The sequence below is a fragment of the Odocoileus virginianus genome, chromosome 2, assembly GCF_023699985.2.
Source record: "Odocoileus virginianus isolate 20LAN1187 ecotype Illinois chromosome 2, Ovbor_1.2, whole genome shotgun sequence".
Classification (NCBI taxonomy): domain Eukaryota; kingdom Metazoa; phylum Chordata; class Mammalia; order Artiodactyla; family Cervidae; genus Odocoileus; species Odocoileus virginianus.
Window position 1 is genome coordinate 24,561,013 of NC_069675.1, and position 24,290 is coordinate 24,585,302.

Consider the following 24,290-nt stretch of genomic DNA (forward strand, 5'->3'; position numbering starts at 1 on the left):
CATTTGTGGAAAACCTCTCAACCCTGTCATCCACCCAACTCCCCTTACCACCCATTTACCCATCAATTCAAGCTTTTATCTCCCCACAAGAACTTGTTGATCACCAGATAGGGGTTTTGTTGTGGGGATGAGGAGGGGAGGGGGGAAGCTGTGAGAAACATGAGAAAAATTCCAGGCCCTTCTTTCAGAGAGCAAACAGTTTAGTCAGAGGCAAGCTGACACATATGAAGTGTCAGGAAATAGTCCAAGATGGTGTACGATGCGGACTGATTATACCATTACTAGCTGTAATGAAAGGACAGAAAAGGGAAAAAAGAAAGAGTGCGGGGTGGGAGAAGGGGGGAGCTTCAGAGAGGAGACACTTGCGCAGATGAGGGTCAGAGGACAAGCACAGCTGGGATGAAGAGGAGGAGTAGGGAGATTAGACCGGCCTGTTGAGGAGGGAGGTTTGGGGGAGCTGGAGGTGAAGATGGAGGGGCAGACAGCCTAGGGCAGGTTTGGTGGTGGGGGAGGGGGGGTGGGCAGAGCTGAGTGAGTACAACTGTGATTTCTTTTTTCTGAGTAAAAATATTTTAAGGTTTCATCAGGCTGTTTCCAGACCAACTTCCTCATTTCCAGTCTTCTCCGTGGATTTCTTCACATCCCCTCAGGAGGTCAAGAGCCAGTACTGTAACTAGTCACGAGAAACAACCGTGGGACCAAAGCCTGGCTCAGCTGCTGACTCTGCCATTCAGCTCTTGCAGGGGCTCCAGGAGCCTCACTGGCCCCTGCCGCGGTTGACCCTTGACCCCTAGAGCCCCGGTTCTCCGCTCTCCAGTAGCCAGGGCTCAGAGGTGGGACTTCTAGGCACCTCAGTCAGTGAGAGAACTTCCTAAACCATCAGAGGTCCTCATCTCAGACTTTACCACATAACAGAGCTCCCACATGCCCCCAACCTCAGACAAATGACCCAGAGGAAGGTTCTGTCCTAAGGAACAGAGACAGGTTGGCCCCTCCGGTGGCTCTGATGAATGGAGCAGCAAATCTGGGTGGCGGAACATGGTATCTGTGGTATTAGTCTCTGTTCTTTGAATATTTTGAAAACTTCATCAAAGAAGAAGCAGCCCATGTGCCGGTCAGTGCTCCCAAGGGCAGCCCAGCGGAAACTGAGACCATGGCCCACGCATCCACTGCTGGATGTCGTGCCCTGGATGACAGCCAGCCCTTCCCTTCACTCCCAACCTGCCCATGGTACTAAGTCTGCCCGGGAACTCCGACTTCAGCTGGCCCAGGTAGGCCCCTCTCCCTCCTCCTACTTCTTTTTCTTTTGGTTTTTTAAGCCCTGAAAACCACTGTTTAAAAGACAGGACACATGGAGGCAGAACCCAATCAAAGGCACACAGCTCAGGGGTTCCCAGGCCCCAAGGGACCCAGCAGAAGTACCCAGCAGGGGTGCAGATGGACTACTGGGTCTTCACACAGGTTTGGAACAGCTCATAAGGTTTTTTAAAAAACCAGGGAGATTTTTCATAAAAATCCAAATGTCCAGCATCTTTTGAAAATTCAGAAAATTACAACTTTTATCTCTAGGTCTGTAGTTTAATGTGCTGCCTGGAGCAGAGTAGGGGCCACACACTACAGGAGGCATCTGTGTGTCCTCTCTGGGACCACCATACTGCCTCCCACCTCACCCCTGCAGGCATGTGAGCTTGTGATGCTGACACAAGGGTACCCACGAGGGCAGCAGGCCTCCAGCCAGCCCCTTATCTTATAGACGAGACCTATGACCAAAGGCCTCTCCTCACATCAGCCCCACGTCCCTCTCCCTCCACCTCTCTGGCTTTGTTTCCTCATCATTCCCTGTCTGACAGATGTTTCTCGTCTTGACTTAGCCAGGCCTTCTTGGCCCTCAGGACCCAACTCATTCTTGGTTGTCACAATTCAAGGGAGGTGGTACTATTGGCATGTGCTGGGTAGAGGCCAAGAATGCTGCTAAACATCCCACAATGCCAGGACAGCCCCCTCTCTGAAATGTTGACTGTGCCGAGGCTGAGAAACCCTGCTTTAACCTTCCCCACAGCCCTGCACAACTGCAGAGTCCCTTTCGTGAAGTCTCTGCAAGTTAATGGAGGGAGGAAGGGAGGGCTGGAACTCTCAGTGTTCGTCAGGAACCAGAGGCCTGACTCTCTATTTGGGGGAGACAAGGAGGACCTCACGTCCTCATCTCCCTTTACTGGAAAGCAATCCCTAGGCCCACCCTCCACTCCCAGCTCTCTGGGCAGAGATGGGGCAGCACATGGAACTCAGTCACGTGAGATGAACAGCCTGCTACAGAGCCCTTTCTGTATGGAAGGAAAACATTTTCCAGTTCTGAAGGGAAAGGATAAAAATACCATCCTTTGAAGTTCTAAAAATAGTCCGGGGAAAAAATTTTTTTCAAATATTAGTAATTTGCTTTTTCTTAATTTTCTAGCTGTTCTCATATGGAACAGAGGGCCTGGGTTCCCAGAGGTTCCTAAGGACCCAGTTCCCAAAGATGGAGATCCCCACAGATACAGTCATGTGCCTGATACACACATTTCCTGGTGACCTATCATGAAACCAGAAATACTGCAGCAAATATTTTGCTTCCATTAAAAAAAAAAGATACATATATTTAAAAACCTTTATTTTTAAAGTTAAAAAAACTACAATTTAGAAAACGTGGGTCCACCTCAAATCACTGGGTAAATATATATATATATATATAATATATATACGTCTGCCTGCCTGCCTGTCTGCATGCTTGTGTGCTAAGTCGTTTCAGTCTTGTCCAACTCTTTGTGACCCTATGGACTGTGGCCCACCAGGCTCCTCTGTCCTTGGGGATTCCCCAGGCAAGAACACTGGAGTGGGTTGCCATGCCCTCCTCCAGGGGATCTTCCTGACCCAGGGATCGAACAGCATCTCTTATGTCTCCTGCATTGGCAGGCGGGTTCTTTACCACTAGCGCCACCTGGGAAGACCATATAGATGTATTTTCCTCCCCTCACCCCCATTTAAAAAATGGATATAGTCAACATGAATGAAAACAAATAAGCATTTCCTAAAAGTGTGCACTTATTCAGTAGGGCTACACTTTACCAAAAAGGGGTTAATAAATTACAGCTGGTTAACAGTGTCCTTGGCTCAAAACTTATAAAAATACTTACATTTGTTCACTTCTAACCACACCGGTACTCTTGCATGGGAAATCCCATGGACGGAGGAGCCTGGTGGGCTGCAGTCCATGGGATCGCGTAAGAGTCGGACACGACTGAGCGACTTCACTTTCACTTTTCACTTTCACGCACTGGAGAAGGAAATGGCAACCCACTGCAGTGTTCTTGCCTGGAGAATCCCAGGGACGGGGGAGCCTGGTGGGCTGCCGTCTATGGGGTCGCACAGAGTCGGACATGACTGAAGCGACTTAGCAGCAGCAGCAGCAACCACACCAAAGAATAAGACATGGATTCAAACAAATATCACCCTCAGGCAGCAACGCTGTGGACAAGACCTAGTCCTCCTAGAGGCTTGCATCTTGAGGAGAGGGGCGCAGCCCCCACTGCCTCTCCTTTCCTGGGCTGCAGTTCTGTGTGTGACACTCAGTCCTGTTTCGCATGGTAACCTCCCAAGGTCAGCAGGAAGAGTAAGTCACACATGGGCTTTGTCCGTGGCTCTTCCAGAGCAGGATAACCAAGGCGTGTCCCTGGGGCCCTGGTGGGTGACAGGGCCACAGGGAGAGGAGTGAGTTGGATCCAGACCAGAGAGGCTCTGTATGATAGCACTTGGCCCACACTTGGCATTCCTCCATTCAGCGAGGACAAATCATATCAGGCCCCTCCTGTGAAATGTGCTCAGTCAGTCTCTGGTCCCCAGGTGAACCAGGCCCTCTCCGGCATCCCCTGCACTCGGCCGGCTCCTTGTCGGTTTCACTCTGCGGAGCCTCCCAAAGTGGGCAGTCACCTCCACCTCTTCGTGGAAAGTGAGTGCCTTGTGTTTTATCCCCTCCACACTGGCACTCACCCCAAAGCTCTCCTCCCAGAAGGGGCAATCTGACACCCATCTCCCTCTCTCCCTGCCTAGGGAGCCAGTGAGGGCAGGCAGGAGAGACTTTGATGGAAGCAGGGGTACAATGAGGATGTCTACAGATTGGGAAGTCCTTTTGAGGGGTGGGGAGAGGTTGGGCAACCCGAGATTCCTTCTTCCACCAGCCTCCTCTTCCTCTGCCTGGGCAGAGTTCAGTGGCTCTGCAGGTACATTCCACATGACTCACTCACCAGCTTGGATCTTGCCATTTCCCTTTCCCTTTCCCTGAAGTCACTCTAGTTTTCTCTGCTTTATCTCACTGTTGGAATTTCTTTCTCTTACAGGGAATTTGTTCTCCGCCTGAGTGCTCAGGACTGACTAGCTCCTTCCGAGTTCTCTGTGAAGCTTCTCTGGCCCTCAGATGGGGGTCTGCCCAGCTCCCCTAAAACACTGGTGGGACATGGAAGGTGGAAGATGAGGATGGTCTGGGTGTGTATCTAAAGACTAGAAATCTGAACTCAGAAACATCCAGGATGGTGGAACTTCCCTGGTGGTCTAGAGGCTAAGGCTCTGAGCTCCTAATGCAGAGGGCCTGGGTTTGACCCTAGGGAACTAGATCCCACATGCCATGACGAAGATCAAAGATCCCGCAACTGAGACCCAGTGCAGTCAAACAAACAAATAGCTACATTAATACATGCAAAGCCATGGCTGATCATGTCAATGTATGACAAAACCCACTACAATATTGTAAAGTAATTAGCTTCCAACTAATAAAAATAAATGAAAAAAAATGGATATGGCAGTGTCAAAAATAAAGTTAACTACTGTATATAGTTTAGAAAAAAAAAGAAGAAGAAGAAAAAGAAACATCCAGGATGGTCATTTTTCTCTCCTGAGAACCTTCCCACTATCACCTCCTGCCTTCTCCCAAATTCAGAAAGCTGCTCTTTAGATGCCCACTCCTCATTCTCAGGCTTTTATGGCTCTAAACAGAACAAAAAGAGTCCTTGGTAAAAGTGAAAGTGTTAGTCATTCAGTTGTGTCTGACTCTTTGTGACCCCATGGACTATAGTCCATCAGGCTCCTCTGTCCATGGAATTCTCCAGGCAAGAATACTGGAGTGGGCTGCCATTACCTTCTGCAGGGGATCTTCCCGACCCAGGGATCAAACCCAGGTCTTCTCCACTGCAGGAGGATTCTTTACAAAACAACAAATAAATGACTCCTAAACTCACAAAGTGATTTTAAGATTTAGAAACACTGCCCAAAATATAAGTGCCTGTGACTTCAAAGTTCCTGGGGATTTTGTGTCTTGAAATTGAGTTCACTCCCAGGTTACCCAAGGCCTTTCCTATCTGTGACCAACATACCCCAACACCCTCCCTGGAGTACTGTCCAGCTCTCAAAGGCATCTCGAACTGCCTGCTGCCAAGACCCTGGGCTGGGGGAGGTGAGGCTGAGGCTGGAGAAGCCTGGGGAGGGTAAGGGGGAGGGAAGGGAAGGGAGAGGCCACAGAAAACCTCTCTTTTTAAGAACAAGCCAAGGAAGCGATGATCATTCAAGAGACTACAAGCTCTGGGTTTTGAGCAACTAAAAAGGAGAAAAGATCAAACTGTTGGTAGGATGGATTTAAATGAACTGCTAGGAAGAGCGTCTGGGTCTTAAGGGTTTTGAGACCCCAGAGGACACTGCTTTGAACAGCTTCTTTGCTTTCAGTATCAGCTCTTCCATGGGGAGCGTGGGAGGAGGGATTAAGAGGAGGAGGTACTCTGGGAAGAAGCAGGTTGTTTTTGACCTTGAGGATGTTTTGATCTTGCTATGAATGTTACTGGTAAAAACAATCAACATAAAACTAAACTGACAATGGCTAAATAGCACAAGATAAAATTTATAATAACCGGCCAAAGAAGTCATTTTGTTTGTGACGTTGCAAACGGCAAACAATGATAATAACAACTATGGGGGAAAATGTGTCTTGGTGGAAACAAACAAAACCAGGTATGGTAAAACTCTTACTAAAATTTTTGACTGAAAAAGCAAAACTTCATTGCCAAATACATAGGTAAAAGAGTTGATACTTAAGAAAATAAGGGAGAACATTAGAAAATTTTAACTGCTCTATACAGAAAATTGGTGAAGGTATTAAACTGGCTTGATGGAGTTACACTGGAAAATAATTTCTTGATGAAAATTTACTAATGTTGGTATTGTTGTTGTTCAGTCACTAAGTCCTATCTGACTCTTTGTGACCCCACGGACTGCAGCATGCCAGGCTTCCCTGTCCTTTACCATCTCCCTGAGTTTGCTCAAACTCATGTCCATTGAGTCAGTGATACCATCCAACCATCTCATTCTCTGTCACCCCCCTTTTCCTCTTGCCTTCAATCATTCCCAGCATCAGGGTTTTTTGCAATGAGTTGGCTCTTTGCATCAGGTGGCTGAAGTATTGGAGCTTCAGCTTCAGCATCAGTCCGTCCAATAAATATTCAGGGAATGTTGGTATAATTCAGATTAAAAATTTGGGATCTTCCCAACCCAGGGATCAAACCCAGGTCTCCTGCACTGCAGGCAGATTCTTTACCACCTGAGCCACCAGGGAAGACTCCAGTGAACATCATGCCTAGAGAAAAGGGCAGGCATAAAAGGTCATATATGATTCCATTTATATGAAATATCCAGCATAGGAAAATTCATAGACACAGAAAGCAGATTAGTGGTTGCAAGGAGCTGGGAGGGGAGGTTACAACAGGGAGTGACTGCTTAATGGATATGGGATTTTTTGGGGGGAGTGATGACAATGTTCTGAAACCAGAGGGTGGAGATGGTTGCACAATATTATGAATTACACAATGCCACTGAACAGTATACTTTAAAATGGTTAATTGTATGTTATATGAATTTCACTTTAATTAAAAAAAAAAAAAAACCCCAAAACAGCAAAGACTCTTTGCGGATGGAACCAGAGGGTGTGCCAAGGACAGAGGATGGTGGGTAATCGACTTCCATACCTCTGTGGCTTTCAATAAAAGGAATGGGTGAGAATGGGGCTCTTCAATGAGTACTGCTCCCCAGGACACATTTCCCAAAGAATGTGTCCTACCGCTCAGGGCATGAGGGGTAGATGGATAGATGAGGGTGTACAACATTAAAAGGGCAAAGAAGGAAGAGAGGCCAGCTCTCCCTCCCCGCTGAGGATACTGGCCCACACAGGGACAGAGATTTAGGGCTTAGAGGACTAGAAAGGCTGCAAGCAAGCCCAGGAGGGTGGTCTGAGTGGCCACTGAGGAGGGAAGCCTTGTTTTCCTACACCTCATCATGTTTGGTAATAAAGCAAGACATTTCACATCTAGAAGCACCTGCCAGGTAAGAGTCATATGTAAGTGGAGCCCGTGAAATAGAGTTTTATGCACAGAGCAGAGATCAGGTCACAAAGCCGTAAGGAGCAGTCTCTTTACCCGAATTACACAGACCCATTCGTCTGGCTTCCATTTCATTGCCTGAGTCTGTTTTATAGTCATGCTTTTTCATGAAAGCTTTTAAGGGAGGCTATTCCCTGATGTCATGTAAAAAAAATGTCTGAATACAATTACATTACAGAGCAGCGCTCTTGGAAGAGAACACAGCCACGAAGCTTGCTGGTGTCCTGTTTCCTTCTCTTTAAAAGCCATTTGTCCTCTCTCTAAAGACAGAAGCCCCCCAATCCCAGCTCTCCCGGTCCCTCTGTTAGAGGGCCCAGCAGCACTGAGCTGGGAAGTGCATGCAGAACTGGGGACCCCCCAGGGATGTGGGGGGGCCATCAGGGAGTGGGGTCCGGCTCTGGGGCCCGGCACGCACTTCTGAGCCACCTTGTCTAAGGTCACACATCTCGCAGTCAAGGCGAGGAACTGAGCCTCCTCCAGGCTTTCCCAGGAATTTCAGCCAAAACCTCCTTTCCACTTTTCCGCCCCCCCACCCCCCCAACTCATGCCTGATTCAGACATGCCCCCAGACTCAGGGAATGGTTTTTCTTAAAAGCCCTTTTGAAGCTCTTCTCAATCAAAACCTGCTCTACTGTGAGCAAATCCTCCACATTTCTCACCCTTCTCTTGCTTCTTTCTCCTCCTGGCAGAAGATGCCATGCCCCTAACTTTCCAGACATGCCCCCAGACTCGGAATATGCTTTTCCTTAAAAGCCTTTTTGAAGCTCTTCTCAATCAAAACCTGCTCTACAAAAACCAACCAACCAACCAACCAACCAACCAACCAACCAACCAACCAAACCTGCTCTACAGTGAGCAAATTCTCCACATTTCAAACTCTTCCCTTGCTTCTTTCTCCTCCTGGCAGAAGGTGCCATGCTCCTAACTTTTCAGAAGAGGCTCTTCATTTCCTGTCTCTGATGTGGACAGATCAGTCCACGCCTTCTGTCACTGCTAGACAAGCCTTGCCTCCTTCTCACTCAACAACCTCGCTTCTTTTGAGGTCCATACTAACCACCTCCCTGTTCTTGTGAACCTTGTAAGGAGAGACCTGACCTTTCTCAATGACACAGTCACTGCCACTCCACTGGTGACATCAACAGCCATAAAGATATCCCTGCCAGTATTTGGCTTTGCCATTCCTGATCCTTTTTAATTCCAATACTCTCCATTTCCCATTTCACTGAACTCCCAACAACCATGATAGCATCTGAGGCTTTGCCGTTGCTTAGAATGGTTTTGACTTCAAGATCTTAAATTCTAACCTTTTTTTGTCACTTTTAAATGAATATCAACATCACTAACATTTATGAAGCACTCATTATGTATAAGCACTATCATAAGTGCTTCATATAAATTAATCACATGTGTATTCATTACAATGATCTTTTGAAGGTTTTATGAGCCCCATTTTAGGAATGACGTAAGCAGAGACACGGGTGAGGATATGGGTTTTAAATACCATCGTCTATCCACTGGGGCTCCTATACTGTATGGCCTCTCTGATATCCCTAAAACAATCGTTTAACCTTCCACTTCTTCCACTGGAACTACCTTTTCACCCTAATCCTGACCATGTCTTGACCCTGCCCTTCTCTCAGGCCATCACTTGTTTCTCTATGTATATCCTGGGCTCTCTGGGTTTGGGATGCTCTTCCTTGACCCATCTCCCTTATCAGCTTGATCTTGTTCCAGGCTCAACAGTGCTCTATAACCATCTCTTCCCAAACCCATTTACTGTTCCACTGTGAGCCACTGATGTGCACTGGAGAGAGGCAGGATGCTCTTTAGGCTCTCTATGCATTCATGCTGTATTTTTTGGCCGTGTAACATGCAGGATCTTAGTTCCCTGACCATGAATGGAACCTATACCCCCAACAAGAGAAGCTCAAGAGTCTTAACCACTGGACCACCAGGGAAGTCCCCATTGATGCTTTTTAATCTCAGCTGTCCTCTTATCCCTGGCTATTCTTTCACTCATTTGTTGGTGATTTCTGACTGAATTTCTATATAAACTGTTTCAACCATCTCCCTGTCCCTATATCCTACTCTTCTACAGAAGACATTCAACATAAGCTCAAACTTCTGTCCGCCCCAACTTCAAAATTTCTCTAATGATTCTTTTGAAATGTTAGCTTGAAGGCAGAGCCGGGTCTAGGAAATGTGGTTTTAGGACAAGGGAGTAATGTCAATATTTACATGAGAGAGAGCCTAGAGAGGGAGAAGGAGAACAGAAAGACGCAGAGGAGAAAAGGGCACTGTGGCTGGAGACAGGTCACGGGGTTGGCATAAGGTGCTGCATGAAGAATGAGTGGAGGTTAAGGAGCATTTTTTGTTGTTGTTTTTGAGTTGGAAGGAAGATAGATAATATTAGAGAGTGTGCGCCTGTGTGTCTAACTCTTTGTGACCCCAGGGACTGTAGCCTACCAGGCTCTTCTGTCCATAGGATTCTCCAGGCAAGAATACTGGAGTCGGTTGCCATTTCCTGCTCCAGGGGATCGGATTGTACCCAGGTCTGCTTGCACTGCAGGCAGATTCTTTACCACTGAGCCACCTGGCAAGCCCATTACACAGTGTACTTTTAAACTCCTTGAAGCTAGCTTCTGACCTTCCCACCAATGGACCTTCTCTCTCAACACTCACTTAAGACATTTCCTCAATCCTCATACTCCTTGACCTGACCTTTTGATGGTGATTGGCACAGCTGACCAACCTCGCCCTCTTGAGTTTTTCCTTATGTGGGTTTCCTAATGACAGAACGTCTTGGTTGTCTTGATGGGTTTTCGGTAACTTCCTTTGCTAGCTCCCCTCCCACACCATTACAATAGCCTCTGATGGATGTTCCCAACTTTCATTTCTCTCTCCCCACCCCCATTCATCCATTTATTTCTCTCTTTCCAAATATAAATTATTGAGCCCTTACCATGTGCCAAGCACATGGCAGCTATTAAACTGTAGCTGAATTAACTTTAATGTATAGCTCCGGTCATGTTACTTACTTGTTCAAAAATTTTTACTGGTTCTCTGGTGTAAATGATATCCAGATCCTTTGCCCTGGCACACCGGGTTTCAGTGGACATGTGCTGTTTTGTGGCCTGGCTGACATTAACCTTCTCTGGATAGCTGTACCTGATCTTCCCTGGAGAGTCAGCCCTTCCATATCTTTAGTCCACATGGTCTGGGCATGGCTGACACCACCTGCTCCTGTTCCAGGAATGGGCACCTACCCCAGGTCTAAGCCATTCAGGACATCATGTTCTGGGCCTCAGAAATTAGTTCCAGGATGGGCCTGGAACCCAACTACAGTTATTAAAAAAGCATTTAGGGACTTCCTTGGTGGTCCAGTGGTTAAGACTGCACTTGCCCTGCAAGGGGTGCAGGTTCGATCCCTAGTCAAGGACTAAGATCCTGCACGCCTCATGCCACAGCCAAATAAAAAGAAAGTATTTAAAAGTGAAGAGACATTACTGATACAGGCCTTGAATAAATGAAGATGCAAAGGCTAGCGCTGCTGCAGCCATCTTAGAACTCTGAGGGAAGTGAGAGCTTATCTGAAAACAGAAACAACCTAAGAGCAGAGAAGTTTTTCTTCCGATGAGAAACCAGGTCCCTGGGACACTGAGCCCTTGGCTATGCTGCGTCTGAAGCCAGCCGCCTCCCCCCGGAACTCTCAATTACATGACCCAATGTACTCCACCCTGGGCTGGAGCGGGCTGGATCAGACTTTCTGTCCTCTGCATATGCAAGAGTCTTGCTTGATCCAAACATCCTCCGCTGCCCTGCCCTACTCCCCTACTCGAATATGAAGGCTTGTATACTAATTTATTCCTTTCCTGAATGTGCCTCACACTTGGCCATCTCTGTCTTTCTGGAATGTTTCCCATCTTTTCCATTTCCTCTCACTCGAATTATAAAACTTCAGCTCTAACAGACTTTCATCCAAGAAGCCATTCTCCTCCAGTTTCCCCCAATAACAAATGTTTGTCGAATAAATGACTAACTGGACAAACAATGACACAGGGTCCAAGGAGGGGGTTCACCAGACTCCTGTCCAGACCCGAGTTCCAGCAATCCTGCTGGTCACCCTCTCAGGGCTTGGGACTTGTTTTTTCCATCTTCCCACTAGTCTAAATCCCTGAATCCTACCCTCTTTGGCCATCATTTCCCAGTTTCCCTTGGGATGTGCACTGGTTTTTTAGAAGGTTAGTAGATACTCAAAACAGAAAACTCCAAAATCTAAAACTGACTCAAGGGGGGAAAAGAAAGATCTGGCTTATTCAATAAGTCTGGAAAATTCTGAATTAAACAAAGGTTTTTGTTTCTAACACACAGAGGCAGAGAGGGGGACAGGACATGTAGCCTTTCTCCACTTTACTCATAAAACAGGTACCAGCACAGAGCGGAGTGCTGCATTCTTCCATGCAGACGCACTCGAGGGGAAGGCAGCGCAGGTTACTTTATATACACATACAAATATCCTACCCTTTGTTCAAGGTGCCTATTTGCTCTGTACAGAGGCTACTGCAAACACAGAAAACGTTCATTGTTAAACCCGGCATGCTAAGTGGTTTTGCTTTCTGGCAAATCTCCAAACCATAATTATTAAGGGACTCCAAACTGCTGAGGAATTCTTGGGTTACAGAGGCTTTGATCTGCCTTCTCTCCCCCACATGAATTTCCATGGGTATGGCTGACTTTCATTGTTGGTCCCCGGCGGTGGGGGGACCTGCTTCGAAGGTAAGGACTGAACGGCGCTGCGAGGTGAGTGCGGTACCTGGTGAGGTGGGCTCTGACTGAAGCCCCGCACAGCCGTAACCGAGGGAACAGACAAGCTCTGTCCAAGTACAGGGTCGGAACGCGGTGGCCTCAGATCTTCCGTTTCCCCCACGCTCTGGGAAGTCCAGGCTCTCAGGCCTCCCTCAGGACCAGGCTTCCAGTTAGGGGAGGCTTTGTTAATTATTCCCATCAAAGCTGAGAGATCTGCCCCCAAAATCTTTGGATAGCTCCAGCTGTTTGGCAAGTGTGAACCCCAAACTCAGGCAGCTGCCTTCTTGACAAAGTGAAGATACCTCCACTTAAGTTACAAACTGTTAAACAGTCAAACTTTTGAAAGAGCCAAACTGCTCTCTAGTGAAACAGATGGAATGTCAAGGGAGATAGACCTATTCTTTCATGCTTTTTTAAGTTTCCCCCTGCCTGAAAAGAGACATGGGAAAGAACCCCCAGATGTTCATAATTCTATAGGAAAGAAGGAATGAAAAGATGCTTCCAAAATACAGTGGTAAGGCTCTCTGATTGAGTGCATGAAAAGGATCTTGTAACAAACAAAATTTCTAGTTTTCCAGTATTAAAGAAATATCATTTAGCATTTGGATTGAGGACAGAAATATTCACTTTTTGACATTTATTTTTCTTCCTATTTTAATATAGCTATGAGATATGTGATCACCCCCATTTTACAGAAGACAAAACTGAGGCCAAGATAATAGTTCCAACTAGTTCAGGACAGTGGTGACTGATTCTCAGATCACTGTTCTCTCACAAGTTGGCAATGCCCTTCAAAGGTGTCTTTCCCAGATGGGAAAGCCCTCTGCTGGTGGGTGGAGAATAGGAATAGAGAAACAAAGGGAGGGAGAGAATGAGGGAGAAGACAGAAGTCAAGCTCCCCCAGGGAAGCAGCTAGAAATCAGAGGGAGCTCAGAGAACTGCCCAGACTTCACCTGTGTTGGGGGCTGGGGGAAGGGAGCTTGGAGGGGGTGGGGCAGTATAGATATTTTCTTCAAGTGTCAGCTCCCACTGCAAGAGGCAGAGTGTAGAAGCAGAATGCCAGGGGGACCCTAATAATGAGTCCCAGCATGCTCTTCACTGTCTGTTAGTGGCTGCTGCTCCCTGGGAAGGAGTCAGGTGATCCATCACAAAGAGGAGAGAGGTGTCCCCTGCCCTGGGCAGCTGGGTCCAATTCCAAAAGTTCCACTGTGGGGCAGGACAGGAGGCTTCTGAGCTTCCTTCCCTGCATGGGTCCATATAGTGGGGCCCCCTTTTGTCCCCCAACTTCTATCTATTCCCCTCGCCTCCTTCCTGTTGGCGGATGCCTTTGGAAGATGCAGATGAGCTCATTCCGGAAATGGGAGACCTTTCTTCCCAGTCAAGGTGAAGGTCAGTGATTCACGTAGCTAAAAATAAACTTAAGGCCACCTATCAATAAAAGGAAAATGAAACACACACAAAGTTCAATTCCCCTTGCTATTTAAATTACAGCAAGGGACATAAATCCTTATTTAGTTAAGTACAACCAACACTCAAATATGTAAACTTTAATTACATGTTCTGGACCAGTGAGAGTAAAATGAGGGAAAAGGAGGAGAGGTGAGGGTAGGGGAAAGCCACAAACTAAAGGGGAGGAAGCCCCGGGGCAGGAAGTGAGGCCCAAGCTCAGAAGCAGGGAAGCAAGCGAGAGGAGGGAGGAGGCAGGAGAGAAAGGAGAGTGCTGAGTAGGGTCTGGGAGTGAAGTGACAAGTGACTCTGGGCAATGCTTGTCCATGGGTAACTATCACCTCCAACTCCTACTGATCTCTACCCTTTATACTCAGGTCCCCCTCCTGGGATGGGGGAGCCACAAGAGTCCATGGGAGAAAACTTATTGAATTAAACAGAGGACGTCCAGTTGAATTTGAATTTTAGGTAAACAGTGAACATCTTTCCAGTGTACATATGTCCCAAATATTGCACGGGGCACCTTACACAAAAAGTTATTTGTGGTTTATTTGAAAGTCAAATTTAACTGAGTGTCCTGTATTTTTACTTGCTAAATTTGGCAATCGTACACTGGAGGTCAAACTATTCTTTGGACCAGAACTCAAAAGACCTGGCCAATATGTACACTGAGGGTCGGGGGAAAAAAATCAAGTGGAAGGTCACTTTTGGAAATGAGGAGTGAGGCAGCACAGAGATTTGCCAGGCAGGATGGTAGCCAGCAATTCAAAGTGTCAATTCTCAAGTTGTCTCCTTCTTGAACTATTTCCTGCTGAGACCGTGTCAGTGGCCCCCTCTTCCTGCCAAGAGTCAGAGAGGCTAAAAACTGTACACAGAGGTACACTGGGATTGTGGGTGACCTGGCCTGTGTGGGGCTTCCGTGAGATTCTGAAATTTCTGAGCTGGAGAGCGAGCTTGTGGAACACTGAGGGACAAGTAGAGCCAAAATAAAACACAGTATATAATCCAGGGTGCTAAAAAACATTAACCTCAATTTTAATCACTGTCATTTTCCAAGGGACATGACTGAGCCCACCATGCTCGCTCAGGGAAGGGGTAATGAAGCTGACCTCAGCTGGAAGCTCCAGGTTCCCTGAGTGTTTGGTGAAGAGGACACAGGGGGCAGAACAGAAACAGCGGCCTCTCCCAAGTTCCACTGTTCATGGGACTTTGCTCCAAACTGCTCAGCGTTTCACTACAATTCAGGCAGCACGTGCTCTGTTCCACCATGGTCCCTATTTACTCTGATGGAACACCCAGCCAGTTCTTGCAGTCATGCTCCTTGCCAGGTCCCCGTAGGCTCCAGAGACTGTAATTCATAATATATGGCCTTTCTAGGGCTTTCCTGGTGGCTCAGTTGGTAAAGAATCCATCTTCAATGCAGGAGACCCTGGTTCAATCCCTGGGTTGGTAAGATCCCCTGGAGAAAGGTATAGTAACCCACTCCAGTACTCTTGCCTAGAGAATCCCATGGACAGAAGAGCCTGGTGGGTTACAGTCCATGGGGTTGCAAAGACTTGGACACGACTGAGTGACTAAACTGCCACTACATGGCCTCCTAGATATTAAAAAATTATGTATTTATATAAAACTACTATTGTTTGTAAGTGGGATCATTCTATAAATTCTCTTACGCTATGTGCTTTTTTCAGGTAATGATATATCATGAATATCTTTGTATAGCAGTTCCTATAGATTTACTACATTATTTCATTATTTTTAATTGTCTTGTGGTATGAAGATATATCCAAGTTTATTTAAGTAATCCTAATAGCAGAAAGTGAAGAGGAACTAAAGGGCCTCTTGACGAGGTGAAAGAGGAGAGTGAAAAAGCTGGCTTAAAACTCAACATTCAAAAAACTAAGATCATGGTATCTGGTCCTAATCACTTCATGGCAAGTAGATGGGGGAAAAGTGGAAGCAGTGACAGATTTTATTTTCTTGGGCTCCAAAATCACTGTGGATAGTGATTGTAGCCATGAAATTAAAAGACACTTGCTCCCTGAAAGTAAAGCTATGACCAACCTAGACAGCATATTAAAAAGCAGAAACATCACTTTGCTGACAAAAGTCCACATAGTCAAAGCTACGGTTTTTTTTCAGTCGTCATGTATGGATGTGAGAGTTGGACCATTAAAAAAGGCTGAGCGCTAAAGAACTGATGCTTCTGAACTGTGGTCCTGGAGAAGACTCTTGAGAGTCCCCTGAACTGCAAGGAGATCCAACCAGTCCATCCTATAGGAAAGTAACCCTAAGTATTCATTGGAAGAACAGATGCCTAAGCTGAAGCTCCAATACTTTGGCTACCTGATGCAAAGAGCTGACTCACTGGAGTCAGCCAGTGAGATTCACTGACTCAATGGAAAAGACCCTGATGCTGGGAAAGACTGAAGGCCAAAGGAGAAGAGGGAAGCACAGTCTGAGATGGTTGAATTGCATCAACGACTCAACGGACAAGAATTTGATCAAACTCTGGTAGATAGTGAAGGACAGGGAAGCCTGGCGTGCTGCAGTCCACAGGGTCACAAAGAGTCAGACACGACTAAGTGACTGAACAACAACAATAATCCTGATGGATGTTTAGGTTGTTCCTTTGTTTGCTGCTTTTCTTTTAAACAAGAGTGAAAGGAATAAGTTTGTACATAAATCTTTGTACTTGTGCATATAGTTTCCACAGAATAAATTCCTAGAAGTGGAATCACTGGATCAAGTGCTATATATACATATATATAGACACACACACACACACACACACACACATACACACACACACATACATACATATATACATTAAAATTTCTGAAGATAATATTGAATTTCCTCTAAAAATGTACCAATTTAGTCTTCACCAGCTATGATCATGCCTGTTCCTTCATAACCTTAGCCATCCTGGGTTAAAAGTCATCTTTTTATCCTTTGCCAGTAACACATGGGGAAAATGCCAGGGCACTGTTGTTCTAGTTGGCATGTCTTTATTATGTCAGGATGACCATTATTCCCATATGTGTACTGTTCATGGCTATTTTTTTTCCTCCACAAAGTGCTCGGTTTAAATCGTTTGCCTCTTTTTCTATTATCTTCATTTATTGATTTTCAAAGAATTCTTTGTAGGCTACGGATAAAAATTAAATTGTCTAAAATAATGTAAAGTTGGATTTCCCTGGTGGTCCAGTGGTTAAGACTGTGTTTCCATTGCAGGGGACGTAGGTTTGATCCCTGGTAGGGGAATTAGGGTCCCACATACTTCGAGGCAAGGCCAAAAAATTTAAAAAATAAACTAAGGCAAATAGTGTTTCTGCCTCAGAGGAGTTTTTAATTTTTTTTATGTCATTGGCATAACTTATTTACAAGACGGTGTATAAATATGCAAGTGGTATTTTACTGTTGTATTTTTATTTTAAATTTATAGTTTGCTTGCAATTTGGTCAGAATGCGGCCTACAAAGGTTCCTACTTTATGGAACTGAAATTTTCTTGATGACTCAAAATATAATCAACTTTTATAAATGTTATGTAGCGATTTGAAATGGATGCTTATTTTCTGCCCTCAGATTACTAAATTCAACATAACCCAGCTTTTAAATATGGCATTCAAATCTTTTATAATCTTATTCACATTTAATCTGCTTGACTTCATAAATTCTGAGGAAGGAAAGTTAAAGTATCTTACTTTGGTTGTAATTTTAACAATTTTTTCCCTAATATTTCTTATAGCATGTCTTTTTTGAAGGGAATATATATTTTGATGTTATTTTGCCTGACACACAAACGTTTATACATGTTACATCTTCTTTGTACATTACATGTTTTATCACTATCCAGGGCATCCCTTTCTGACAACTTTCCTGTTGTTCAGTTGCTATGTCGTGTCCGGCTCTTTGCAACCCCATGGACTATAGCCCACCAGGTTCTTCTGTCCATGGGATTTCCCAGGCAAGAATACTGGAGTAGGTTGCCCTTTTCTTCTCCAGGGCATCTTCCTGACCCAGGAATCAAACACGTGGCTCCTGCACTGGCAGATGAATTCTTTTTTTTTAACCACTGAGCCACCTGGGAAGCCCGAGCATCTTCCGACTTTTTGTCAAACTTTAGTTGGCCTCCTATCTCTATTGCCACCTCTGCTTTTGTTTGGTTGCCTGGAATAGTTCTGTCCATCCCTCTACTTTCAACCATTCCAAGGCATTTTTGGTGTATCTCTTGTGTCAAAGTGACACAGCTAGAGGTACTCCCTTCTTCCTCAGTAAGAGAACTCTAGGTAATACATCTAGGCCAAAAGAAAACACTTCTCTGCACACAGTGCAGCTAAATACGGCCACAGTATCAATGCCAGTGAGAGGCCCACAGGAGTGTTCTAAGGGACTCTGGGAGGGCTCCTGACGAGGGAGAGGGCGCGAGTGCTTGACTGCTCTTCGTTCTTTCCTTTCTTCTCGTTTGCAATGAGGATGGGACGGCTGAGGCTTCCAGCAGCTACCTCAAGAGGTGACCTTGAGGATGGAAGCCACATGTCAGGAGAGGGGAGCAGGAAGACAGAAGAAGTCAGAGGGGGTCCCTCATGACTGAGAGCTGCCAATCAGTCTGGACAATGCCCTGGGGACCCCTTTAACTCAAGAGAGACAGGAACTTCCACTGTGTTCAAATCATGGTCGGTTTGGTTTTTCTGTTACATGGAGATATCAGATTTCTAAAAAGTACATCAGATGCTGCCTTTTTGGTGGGGAGGAAAACTCAAATCTAAGAGTAACTGTCTTTTTTTTCTTTAATGATTTGAGTCTTAATTCTTATTTCAGTTATATTAGCAGTTATGTTAAAAACACTTAACAAATACATCTGGACATGTTTTCAAGAAAAACCTTTTCAGGTTTTACAGCTCTGAGTATGGTCTCTTGAGCCACATCAACACCCTCCATGAATCTATGAAAAAAATGTGGAATCCTAGACCCACTGTATCAAAAGCTAATTTTCACAAGATCCTCAGAGGTCATCTGTGTACATAGTTAAGTGTGAAAACCACTGCTTTAGAGGGCACTGGTGCCTCCTTCCCTCTTCTGGATAATGTTCATTATTGTCTCAATTTCCTACTTAGAACCTGGGAAGACTCTTGTAAGAGAGTCAACTCATCAGCAGGGCATTCCTGGCCTTTGAAGATCTCGCCCTCACCTCTCCAGTTTTGGTCCTTCCTCTCCCATCCTACCCATACTTTCATGCTGGACCACTTACAGTCTCCTAATGTGTTATGGCACTTTCTGGGGACATACGGAGTTCTCATCTGGAGCCACCTAATAGCCACCACCCTTCTTCCTTGCTAACAGAGATTCAATTCTGTTATGGAAGGTGATGCATGCAGCTCTAGGTGATGTATGTAGCCCCATCTCATTCTCCTTTGCATGATTCTTCCTCTCTTGGCCTACCTGGGTAGCTCAGATGGCCATGTTCCCAGATCTAGTCAGGGAGACATGCAGAGAGATCTACTAGGGGTAGGCGGTTGGGAGCATTTTTTTCTTCCTGATAAAGAACCTTGGGATAAGCAAACTGTATATTCTTGCTCCTTCCTTCCTACCTAGAATGTTGAGCAGCTATCTGGAGATTCAAACATCATCCTGTAACCATGACAACCAGCAAGAGGTCAAATGTCAACCTGCTGAGGATCACAAAGCAGAAAGACAGGAAGAGCTGGATTCTGGTGTGGGAGTTGGTTTCTTTGCCCCATTCCTCTTCTCTCTCTTCCTCCTTTCCTCTTTTCTCTATTGGCTCCAAATTCACTCTCCCTTCACCTTTCCTTTAGCTGTTATAACATGGAAGTGAAGTATATTCTAGCTCATTAGCTATATTATACTGGATTGCCTATTTGTAATTTATAGTCACAGCTAAGTTGAGCTTTTCATTATGTTACCTGTTTCTCCAAACCATCACTCTAAAGTGAGACCAGTGAGTTTTTGTTCTCTGAGAAGCCAAAATTATTTTTCCCCATGGGTTAGAGCCAGCCCACTGTCATTTAGGCAAACCTAAGCTTGCTCTTCCATCCCCTGCCCTCCTCCACACCCAGGTGGCTGGCCTTGGTTCTAGCAGGCTGTGTCATGGGGTACCTTGGCTATTGGGACTGATTAAAAAAAAAAATTCTGTGGTTTCTGGGGAGTAGATGTAAACTGGAGTGAAAAGAAATTAAAGTTTGAAATTCAGTGAACTTTTCCCTGCTCCTGACATGTGAATAATGACTTGCTGATAGAAGCGGCTTTTTCAAAGATGAAAAACAACCTAAGATTTATGGGCAAGTCTGTTCAAAAAGACCCAGCGTTGCTTGGAGCCAAGGTGGAAACAATGTCAGGAGATTCCTGGATGTTTTCTGGTTGGAGGAAGGACAGGGTAGGGAGGAGCTTGGGGAAAAAGATGGCAAGAGGATGGAGGGAGGGGCTGGAACTGGCAGAGGAGAACACAAGATGGTTGGCACTTGGGATGATTTCCTGTGCCCGGTCTCTGAGTTCTAGAGTGACATGAACTGACAACCATTTCTGGCTAATGGCAGTGATACACAAATGAAGCTGTTTTTTGTTATTGTCTTTACCTAAGTGTTCTGAGGCTCACACCTCCTGCATAGATGGTGAGGAAGACGGGGGCCAGAAAAATTGTCCACATTAAGATAAATGAATCTTTTGTCTGAAACTGGAACTTCTGCTTTTAAGAGTTCTGCCCCATTGTTGTGCATTTTGTTCAGTCACTCAGTCGTGTCCAACTCTTTGTGATCCCATGGACAGCAGCACGCCAGGCTTTCCTGTCCTGCACTATTTCTCAGAGTTTGCTAAAACTCACGTCCATTGAATCGGTGATGCAAGTCAACCCTCTCATCCTGTGCTTCCTCTTCTACTTTGGCCTTCAAGCTTTCCCAGCATCAGGGTCTTTTCCAGTGAGTCAGATCTTCTCATCAGGTGGCCAAAGTACTGCAGCTTCAGCTTCAGCATCCATCCTTCCAATGCATACTCAGGGTTGATTTCCTTTAGGATAGACTGGTTTGATTTTCCTGCTGTCCAAGGGCACTTGGGGAGCCACTAGAAAAATATACCTGCCAATTTCTCAGAGTCAAACGTAAAATTCTAGGTCAGAATTCTGCTCATGGTAGAACCAGTCTCTTACCAGCAACTGCTGTCCCCTGTTCCTTCCTGAAAGGCCAGGGCTGGGGGAGGAGCCCTGTTGGGAGCAACTCTGTCACCATGCATCTGGAGAGCCTCCTGGCTCTTGTGGGTGCAGAGCCAACATTCTGAGTGTCTATTTTATAACCACAGCTTCAAAGTATAAAAATAGAGTGTGAAAAATAAAAACAGGGCTCACAATCAGAGCCTTAATCACCCTGATGGTTAGAGAGGTTAGAGGAATAATAAAATTAGAGTAACCCAACTGAAAACTTGAAGAGCACTCACGTGCCTTTGCAAGAAAAGTTCCTGGACCAGACTTCTGCATGGCCTTTCCTAAGTGCTCAAGGCAGTTCAGCTCCCACTTAAAGTCTGTTATCACTCCTGTCTTCCCGGGGAGTTATTTATGAAGGAAGGTTCCCCAGCCAGCCTGCGAAGCCAGGAATCTTGAACTGGGATGGCCAAGGTAGGAAAAGCCGAATGAAAAGCCCGCAAAGGCTGTGAGGGTCATGGGTGGAGGTGGCGCTCAATGCTGTTTCTTCAAACTCACCGGAGCTGTAACTCAAAACCTGAAAACAACCTGAATCCTTTTCCAAACACAAAGCGAATCTTTTACGTCACGTTCCATATATTTTCCTAACTCCATTCCCCAGCCCAGCCTCGCTTCACAGCAGAAACCAATTTGCTGAACACAGTAGGTTCTGGGAGTTTTCCTCCTCGAAGCTTTCATTTGGAACGGATTAAGGAGGAGGAGAGGGTAAGAATTTGACTTTTTTTTCTTTTGCTTTTGAAAAAAAAGTAACACACTGGTGACTTTGAAGCAGAACCACTATGTTCTTTGACTGGCTTTGAAAAAGATCAGGGAAATTTCATTTTCTAGTGTTAACGGGACAGGATGGCTTGGGGAGCCCCTGTCAATCAATCCTAATCTAAAGACCGAGCCTTGTTTGGATCACTGGGAACCCTTGGACTTGTCATGAGGCTGGGAAGGTGACTCTGACCCATGGGGAGCTGCCCACCTCAAATCTTGTGTCCTCATTTCTCTCAAAAAAAAAAACCCCCCCAAAACTAAAACATGCTTTAGGACGATATGTCAGCCTGACACAAGTGACTCGAGAAGTTTACCCATTTTTGCTCTGATGAAGGCTCCTGACCTTAAGAAGTTTATGGTGTGGGTGGGATCATAACCAAGAAACAATGGAAGACCTTAGCAGTGTGAGTCTGACAAAAGGAAAGAGAATACAAATGCCTGGAAGGTTTTGTGGGAAAGAAGGACCTGGAGCTGGGCCTTATAGAACCATTACCATTTATGTTGGTAGATAAGGGCATACAACACACTCCAGTATTCTTGCCTGGGGAATCCCATGGACAGAGGAGCCTAGAGGGCTGTAGTCCATGGGTTGCAAAGAGTCAGACACGACTTGGCAATTAAACAACAGGCACAAGACCAATATGGGCCAAAGCACAGAGGGAATTGGCAAGATGTATGTAAAGAGATGACCCTGGGACTCTCTACCCTACTCCCCATTCTTGGGTCTCTTCTAAGTATGGTTTCGCCATTAAAGAGATACTTTTCCAGTAAATTCTAGCTACGGGTATTGCCATTGCAAGGTTTGTAATCTTCCCTTCTAATAAAGTTTGTTCGCAATTTGGGTGATGTGTGTTCCTAAGAAACGTAACAGAGATAAGCAATTAAACTTATCAAGGCAGTGAGAAATTGTAGATTAAAATTCTTACTGTGGATTATTGATTAACCTCCTTTTCTTACAAAGTTGGCCATATGAGCTGCTAAAAAAATAATTTGGATGCAAATACAGGGAAACCCTGTTGATTTTAAGTAAGTAACACCTGAGAGGGTAAACTCCCAATAGCTTAAGGCCAGAGGCTCTATCTTAATTATGTCTGTGTCCCTGGCGATTAGCAAGTGGCCAGAACTTTCCAGGAACTCAGTAATTAGTATCTATATGAAAACAAGAAGATGGGAAATGGTGAGACATGATGGTCCCATCTCCCCAAATCAACATCCCCTCCGTAAATAGGAACAGACTTTCCAGCTGCACAGGCGACATATTTCCGAGCCTCTTATGCTGAGCCGTGTGGCACACGACCAAGTCCTGGCTGATGGGGTGCCACTGGAAGTGGTGTCTGTGACTCCCTCTCTCCTGCTCACTGGATGGCGGATGTGGCAGTGGGAGCCGGAACTGCCGTCTTGGACCAGGAGAGGGACAGCTGAGGCCGACACTGGCAGGGCACCAAGAAAGGGGGTGTGGGTCCCTGATGATGATGGACCCTCACAGCCGTCCACTAGCCTTTCTGTGAGAAAGGAGAGACACGCCACTCACTCGTTTAGGCTGCTTTTCACTTGGGTCTGTTACAGGTGCCAAATCTAGACCCTGGTGAATACATCAGCTGTCTCCAGTCTGAAACCCCATGAAAACACTTTAGAAAGTCCGTTTTAAGATGGGCCCCAAACTAAGATCTTGAACTGTGCTCCTGTCACTGGGGCACTTCAGCTGAAGGTGGGGGGAGGGTAGAGAAGGAAATGAAGAGAGAGAGGAAAAGACAGAGGAGGTGAGCTGCCGGCAAGGCCAGCCTCTGTCTCTGATTCTCACCTGATGCTTTCACCCTCACTCCTGTGGATAAGCCTCACGAGAAACCACTTTGGAAAAGCTGAATTACTGCAATACAGTGAGGAGTTCCTCATTTAGATGATGGTGGGAACACTTCCTCCTTCCTCAATCCTGATACATCAGAAAACTGGCCAGATCATAATCTCCTAGAATCCCACTCTCCTCAGAACTCCTCTCGATACACTTACCTCCTAGCTGCTTCTGCGTACGGTCTACAAAGAGCCACCTTGAGGGGCATACGGGTTTATAACACACCAACCCATACATGATCTAAAGGTACACACACACACACACACACACACACCTTTCCTGTGCACACAGGTAAAAACACTCCTGGAGATGCCCTATCACTACCAGAGCCACCTCCCCTTCTGTTCTGTCTACACCAGCTCCTGCTACATGGATTCCAGAAGTCAAAAAAGAGCAGCAGGGTCAAGGAAGACCAGGCTATCACTCTGAGAGACTTGAGAACATGGCTTGAGGGTTTCACAGGCAGGATGAGGGCCTTACAAGTCTGACACGATGCTGAGAAACGAGGGGCTAGCGTGGTGGCCAGACGTGACTTTTCAGGCAGTAGCTATGTTGTAACAGTTTGTGTTAGACAATCCTTTGGTTGCTGGGACCAGAAGAAGATGTCCTCTGGCAAGTCTGTCAGTAAGAGTACTCGGTGGGGCTCGGTGCTCTCAGAGTGGAAGTTAGGCCCAAAGCTGGGGTGGAGGCTGGGGGTGCTGCTGGCCTCAGTCATCCTAAGCAGCCCAGGGGTAAATGGATATGCAGGTCATCTCTGGTCATCCCTGACAG

The 24,290-nt window shown here is 45.9% G+C and overlaps 1 protein-coding gene across 4 annotated transcripts in view; it reads right to left on the reverse strand.

The window, feature by feature from the left end:
• Nucleotides 1-24,290, reverse strand: part of THADA (THADA armadillo repeat containing) — a 330,140-nt gene that overhangs the window by 14,298 nt on the left and 291,552 nt on the right. The window contains exon 37 of one of the 4 annotated variants that reach the window (XM_020878086.2): nucleotides 5,917-6,649. The exons of the other annotated variants lie outside the window; for them this stretch is intronic. Coding sequence (XP_020733745.2) covers nucleotides 6,516-6,649 — 134 coding nt within the window. The 3' untranslated portion in view covers nucleotides 5,917-6,515. Of the gene's footprint in view, nucleotides 1-5,916; nucleotides 6,650-24,290 lie in introns of those variants that run through there. 4 annotated transcript variants of the gene reach the window in all.